The 7,254-nt window shown below is 40.7% G+C and overlaps 2 protein-coding genes across 2 annotated transcripts; one reads left to right on the forward strand and one right to left on the reverse strand.

Annotated features, from left to right (window-relative positions):
* The first annotated feature begins 165 nt into the window (after positions 1-165).
* Positions 166-940, forward strand: mrpl21 (mitochondrial ribosomal protein L21). The gene has a single exon (XM_029428366.1). The coding sequence runs from the start codon at positions 207-209 to the stop codon at positions 792-794; it is 588 nt and encodes a 195-aa protein (XP_029284226.1). The 5' UTR covers positions 166-206; the 3' UTR covers positions 795-940.
* An 842-nt stretch (positions 941-1,782) lies between these two features.
* cunh6orf120 (chromosome unknown C6orf120 homolog) lies at positions 1,783-6,945 on the reverse strand. The gene is made up of 2 exons (XM_029428367.1): positions 6,811-6,945; positions 1,783-4,206 (listed from the first exon to the last, which is right to left on the reverse strand). The coding sequence occupies exon 2, from the start codon at positions 4,156-4,158 to the stop codon at positions 3,601-3,603; it is 558 nt and encodes a 185-aa protein (XP_029284227.1). The 5' UTR covers positions 4,159-4,206; positions 6,811-6,945; the 3' UTR covers positions 1,783-3,600.
* Positions 6,946-7,254: the final 309 nt, after the last annotated feature.

Here is a 7,254-nt window from a genome sequence, read left to right on the forward strand (position 1 = left end):
TTTGTACTTCAGTACAGTACTCGACTAAATGTACTTATTATCCACCACTGAGTGTTTTACCACTTATTGAGCTTTCGTTTGTTTAAAGAAGTGTGTTTATTATTCACTGTTTTTCAAAGGTGACTGTAAAGTGACGCATGCGCACATATCATAAAGTGTTGAGAACTCGCGCATGCGTGGTGGGAACCAAAGCGTTTCCTGTCAAGATGGCGCTGAGCAGAGGAGCGGGGTTGTTAAGGACATGGAGCAGGTTGTTACCCGGACACCCTCTCCCGTTCCCCGCTGCAGTCCGAACTCAGAGCTCCGTGAGCGGGGTTCTGGTGCCGCAGACCTCCCTGTCGAGCCCGCCGTGGCCGGAGCAGATGATCCCGGTGGACGAGGAGGAGGAGCGGAGGCGACACGCCGCGGTGGTGAGCACCGTGAACCAGCGGATCGACCGACAGGACTTCGGCCGCCTGTTCGCAGTTGTGCACTTCGCCAGCCGACAGTGGAAGGTCACCGGCGAGGACTTGATCCTGATCGAGAACCACATCGAGGCGGAGTGCGGGGAGCGGATCCGCATGGAGAAGGTGCTGCTGGTGGGCGCGGAGGACTTCACCCTGATGGGCAGGCCTCTGCTGGGGAAGGATCTGGTCCGGGTCGAGGCCACCGTCATCGAGAAGACAGAGTCCAACCCCAAAGTGCACATGCGGTTCTGGAGGAGACACCGGTTCGAGCGCAAGAGGATCATCATCCAGCCGCAGACGGTGCTGAGGATCAACAGCATCGAGCTGGCCCCCAGACTCACATGGTGATGAAGAGTAGACTATTTCACACTTTGTTTTGTATTTATATAAATATGTAAACATTAATGCTGCAACAAGGTGACTCTTTTGACTGATGTTGACTGGGTTTAAAACTGTAAATAAAGATTCATCTTTTGCAGATGGCTGATACTTTATGATTGAATGATCTTTTGTGTATTATGTTGTCAGAGGAGGAAGAAATATACGTAAAGTAAAAATGACAATATGCCCGTTCAGATTTCTGGATTATAATTGATGCATTAATGGTGCAGCCAACTGTAATTATATACTGCCGGTAGTTTCACCTAGAATATGTTTTAATGTATTAGTTCATCTTTATTTTGTATTAAGATCTGAATTTGCAAAGTTACAAATGTGGAGTAAAAACTACAATATTGTCTGAGATGTAGTGGATTAGGAGTGTAAAGTCTCAAAAGGGGAAAACTCAAGTACTTAAATTATACTCGAGTACAGTACTTAAATGTACTTAATAAAATGTACTTTGGTAAAAACACTAAACATTTGCTACTTTTCTCTGAATGCACACAAACTCCATGACTTTGGAAACGTGCTGTTTAAGTGATTATCAATTAATACAAAGTTATTAGTCTAAGCAAAAATAAAAAACAGATCTTTAGAAGTTATTACGTTTTCTGCAGCTCAGCTGAAAGTTTGTTTTGTCTTGCGCATGGACACGACAGTATATCTGTCTCACAATGCACGGTGTCATATTCAATACGAGGCTCCTGACTCGGTGTAATCGAGACATTTAACAATTCATTTACTTCAAAATCATCTAAATACTTTGCAGCTGCTTCTTGGGTGCTGATCACAAAGGTCAAACTTTTCTGAATGGCGATTTGCTGTTTGTGTAATTTCTTACATTTTGCAGACGTACGATCGAGTCTTGCAGCCCTGCTGAGCTGCTGCTGTGTGTCGCACGGTATCTGCACACGTAAGAGGATCAGGCTGAATTATTTGAAGCATTCCACTAACATTTTATCAGAACCTTGTTTTAATATCATGACATTCATTTATAACCTGAAATGATCCTATTTAAGTTACATTACCCAGCTCTACACTCGTTAAGGAAGTCGCAGAGCATTTCCCCCAAATCTGAAACAAAGATAAAACGACACAAAATATTTTAAGTCAGCAAAACAACTGCTTTATTTAGAAACCTGATTGAATCGTCTCTGGAAACAGGAACACTGCTCGGCTGCTCACCTGCAGAAGACTCTTCTCTTGAAGGCACTGTTGAACATTTCTGCTCAGTGGTAGCAAGTTTACTCATAACTGAACTCCAAACGCTGGAGGTGATGTTTTAAAACCAGAAGCTTGTCCAACAGGCAAAACAAATAATCACAAAACTGAAGCGAGCGATTAAACCAAATGGAATGCTGCTACTGATGTTAACAGGTTGGTAGCAACATCTTAATAAACCCACATGCTCACATTTGGAGTCTAAATTAAGGAAGCAATGCTGTTGACAGCAAATTAACAGTGGGAATCATGACGGCATAATCAGCAGCATCTTCACCTTCACTCACTTTCCAGGCCTTCCTTTATGGCCAATAATGAGATAATACACCTGTCAATAACTATTGCAAAGTGTTTTTTTTATATTCAAACCCACACATCATTTGAGGTGTAGATATGCAGAGTTAAGACAAGCGGTTTCATTCATTCACAGGCCGAGAGGAGCCACGACACTCGTCTCTGTTTGCTGCTCAATTTGATTTGAAGCTTTATGATCAAGTCAAAAGGATTAGTTCTGATTTCAAGTCTAACTACAACGCTCACATGTACATTGGGAGAGTTCCTCCTGTTCGTACAGGCTGTTAAATGCCAACGAGATGAAAGATAAAATGCACAGCCTGCAAAAATGTGTTTATCATCGTCCTGGTTGCATCTCTGCCACACGGCAGCACGAAAAACTGAATTCTTTTAAATGAGAAATTCTCTTTTTTAAATGTTCTGAAGGTTTAAATAAAGACACCGTGTACATTTGAACGGCAGTGTTCCAAGTCTGGATTTGGAGTACATTTGTTTTGTTACAAATGTCAATGGGATTTTGAATGAGGATTTTCTTGGCCAGTGTGTTGAAGTGAGGAAGAAAAGGCAGAATATGAACTCTACTCACAAAGTTTCATTCTGTGAAAGCCTTTGAGGAGTCTGCTGGAAAGTGTTCGCCGTTATCTTCTCCTTTAGACGGACTTAATTTGAAGCATACTGAGGCCGTTCACGACCAGTTCGGACAGGAGGAACGCTAAAAGTCCCCAATAACTCTTTCAACTTACGTACAGCATGCGAGTGTTGTATTAAAGATAAACTTGATGAAATAAAAACCTACCCTTTAAGACTCCAGAAATATTCCCCTCTTATCATTTTTGTTGAACTGCTGTTCAATATACAAAATCCCAAAGGCCCAGATGTAGGCCATGACTTAACACGGACCCAGTTTTCACTTTCATACGCTTCATTCTGTCTTTGTACGAGAGGACACCAAAGCAAGACCTGCTGCACGTGACAGGCTCATGTTCCTTTTTATCACCAAACATACAGACTTCTATCAGGCGTCACCGGTGAATTCAGCAGCGACCCATCAACAAGTTTTAAAACCGATTTCATCAAGTGTGTATGTTTGATCACAAGGGAATAAATTGTTAAAACAGCAGAATTCTCACTGGAGTTTGGTGCGATATTTTCTCATCATTACAGAATGAAAGAAAATCTTCTTTCACGTATCAAGGCTGACCGAGGCCAAAAGATGCATGTCCTCCGTGTTTCACAGCAGCAATGAAGGAAACTATTTTCAAAACAAAATCTCAAGTATAATCTTCAAAAGTCCGATTAGAATTGTCCAAAAGATTGACTCCTCTTCCTGAAAGTCCTCCTCTGCTGCCTGAGGGGATTTCTTTTTCTGATGTCCGTTTTCTGAAGTGTATGAGCCCTTTTCGAACGGGTCCAGGGGAACCACCTGATCGTAAAACACCCGCATTTCAAACTCGCTCTCCTTGTAAGACGGGTGGCCGTAAATGCCGATGCCCACAGGTCTCGTGAAGTCCCCCGGCACCACCACCACATCATGGCCACAGGTGACCGACTGCAGCTTGTAGGTGTCGAAGCTCGGCCGCAGGGTTTTATCCGACACGTAGAGGTCTGCGTCCCCCTTGAGGCTTTGCATGTGCAGGATGATTCTGCCATCGTGGTTGAGGCGCAGGTAGCTGTAGTTTCCGGCCCCGATGTGGCCCTGAACCACATGAAGCAGCACCCACTCTTCGGGGAGGCTGTCGTCCTCGGAGGGGCTCAGGAAGCCTTTGGCCTGGGACAGCAGGAGGGCGACAACCAGGGCGCTGCTGCTCAGCATCATGATGAAGGCATCGGTCAGTCAGTCACCGCCTGGACGACACCAGACAGCCTGACGAGCACCCAAACAAAGAAAGTAAATGTGTTAATACCTTTTAATATACTTTTCCACTTCCTGCCTGGAGTTTCCAAGTGGTATCATTGTTGAGTATTGTCGCAAAGACAACCGTTTCTCCGAAGCAAATATTTACTCCACGACATTAGTCTGACAGCTTCAGTTACTTCAGTTACTTCCTGTCCAGTGTGAAGCCTGTACCTCCAGATGTGTCGAGTGTTTGTGATACACTGTGTGATGAAGTGTTCCTTTATGTGTTGAGAAGATTCTCCTCCTCCTCCAGATAAATAAAGTGTTTAAAAAGCCTCTTGGATCAGCTGGAAAATTAAAGCTAGATATTTACTTGGAGTATTTTTAGAGTAAAAGTCTGAATACTAAATATAAAGAAAGTAAAATAAAAATACTCAAGTAGTGAACAAGCCATCACAATTGTACAACAATTTGACAGTGGGAAAGTAACTAAGTACATTTACTCGAGGACTTAAGTGTTTTACTTTTACTTTACCCTGAGGAGCTGCTACCTTTACTTAAGTAAAGATCTGAATACTTCCACCACTGGGTATTAGTACTTTTACTTAAGTAAAGATCTGAATACTTCTACCACTGGGTATTAGTACTTTTACTTAAGTAAAGATCTGAATACTTCTTCCACCACTGGGTATTAGTACTTTTACTTAAGTAAAGATCTGAATACTTCTTCCACCACTGGGTATTAGTACTTTTACTTAAGTAAAGATCTGAATACTTCTTCCACCACTGGGTATTAGTACTTTTACTTAAGTAAAGATCTGAATACTTCTTCCACCACTGGGTATTAGTACTTTTACTTAAGTAAAGATCTGAATACTTCCACCACTGGGTATTAGTACTTTTAAGTACAGGATCTGAATACTTCTTCTACCACTGGGTATTAGTACCTTTACTTAAGTACAGATCTGAATACTTCTTCCACCACTGGGTATTAGTACTTTTACTTAAGTACAGATCTTCTTCCACCACTGGGTATTAGTACCTTTACTTAAGTAAAGATCTGAATACTTCTTCCACCACTGGGTATTAGTACTTTTACTTAAGTACAGATCTTCTTCCACCACTGGGTATTAGTACTTTTACTTAAGTAAAGATCTGAATACTTCTTCCACCACTGGGTATTAGTACTTTTACTTAAGTACAGATCTGAATACTTCTTCCACCACTGGGTATTAGTACTTTTACTTAAGTACAGATCTGAATACTTCTTCCACCACTGGGTATTAGTACTTTTACTTAAGTACAGATCTTCTTCACTACTGGGTATTAGTACTTTTACTTAAGTAAAGATCTGAATACTTCTTCCACCACTGGGTATTAGTACTTTTACTTAAGTACAGATCTGAATACTTCTTCCACCACTGGGTATTAGTACTTTTACTTAAGTACAGATCTTCTTCACTACTGGGTATTAGTACTTTTACTTAAGTACAGATCTGAATACTTCTTCCACCACTGGGTATTAGTACTTTTACTTAAGTACAGATCTTCTTCACTACTGGGTATTAGTACTTTTACTTAAGTAAAGATCTGAATACTTCTTCCACCACTGGGTATTAGTACTTTTACTTAAGTACAGATCTTCTTCCACCACTGGGTATTAGTACTTTTACTTAAGTAAAGATCTGAATACTTCTTCCACCACTGGGTATTAGTACTTTTACTTAAGTACAGATCTGAATACTTCTTCCACCACTGGGTATTAGTACTTTTACTTAAGTAAAGATCTGAATACTTCTTCCACCACTGGGTATTAGTACCTTTACTTAAGTAAAGATCTGAATACTTCTTCCACCACTGGGTATTAGTACCTTTACTTAAGTACAGATCTTCTTCACTACTGGGTATTAGTACCTTTACTTAAGTACAGATCTTCTTCACCACTGTCTGAGGGTTTGCTGCTATATAAGTATAAGTCAATATAAGTCAAACATTAATAATCTGAGCTGCTAACTGTCAGGACAGTTTAAAATAAACGACTGACCCTCAGCAGAGCTAAAAATAAACGGCTCGGTCTTAAATCTACCGGTGAAACTGACCTTTGATACGAGTGAAAACAACGATTATTAACGTGTTTCACACACCTGATATTCGCTCTAATGTTCAGATTAAGACTTTCAACCCAGATATATGTGAGAAATGTAATATTATAAATCCCGGTTTGTATTTAAAACACAGATAGTATCGATAACTTCACGTTGTATTTGAGTTTAATGCTAACCAGCTAACACCGGCCAACCCAACTGTCAAACTATAAGATACAATAAAAGTAGAATACGGGATTCTATAAATATTTGGTAAAATACCCGCTCACATTGTGATTAGCGGGAATCAGGCTAGCCCGAGCTAACAGCAAGCTACTTACTTATTGAACTAGGTTAGCTTATCACAGTTCAGTTAGCTATCGCACAGCTAACGTTGCTAACTAGCGCTTTCAGTTGGAGCTAAATCCGCTCAAGTTTACAGAAAACAGTGGCTGCCGAATAACTTAAAACTTGATTAATTACGTGACGACTTGATTATTAAACATGTATTAATGAGCATTTTAACACCCCACTCCCGTTTACTTACACAGCTGTCATTTCCTAAACATCTTCGTCCAAACACAGAAACCTGCTGGAAACAAAGTTCACTTCTTCTTCGCTTTCCTTTGACTGACCGACAGCCGCGAGCCGCTCCTGGCGCCCCTATCGGTGAGACATGGGAACTGCACCACTCATAAATACGAGTTTAAAAAGCACAAACATAATGACCAACAGAAATAATTAAGCAAGGAGAAGTGAATATTTTGCACTTTTTTAAAATTCTAATAGGACATTTGAAGGCTATAGCTTTATCTTATTTTGCGTGTTTTGTTTTTGACTGAATTTTATCTAACGGAAATGCAAAGTTGTGTTTGTTTTCTGATTTCTGACCCAAGGGCAGTGATAACAAAGTATATACACACGAGTTACTGTACTTTTACAGTTTTGAGGTTCTTGAAGTTGAGTATTTCCATTTATATTACTTTATACT

Source organism: Cottoperca gobio, unplaced genomic scaffold (assembly GCF_900634415.1).
Source record: "Cottoperca gobio unplaced genomic scaffold, fCotGob3.1 fCotGob3_70arrow_ctg1, whole genome shotgun sequence".
NCBI lineage: Eukaryota > Metazoa > Chordata > Actinopteri > Perciformes > Bovichtidae > Cottoperca > Cottoperca gobio.

Coding starts and splice junctions, on each gene's coding strand:
- mrpl21 (XM_029428366.1), top strand. CDS start 207: ATGGCGCTGAGCAGAGGAGCGGGGTTGTTAAGGACATGGAGCAGGTTG.
- cunh6orf120 (XM_029428367.1), bottom strand. CDS start 4,158: ATGATGCTGAGCAGCAGCGCCCTGGTTGTCGCCCTCCTGCTGTCCCAG.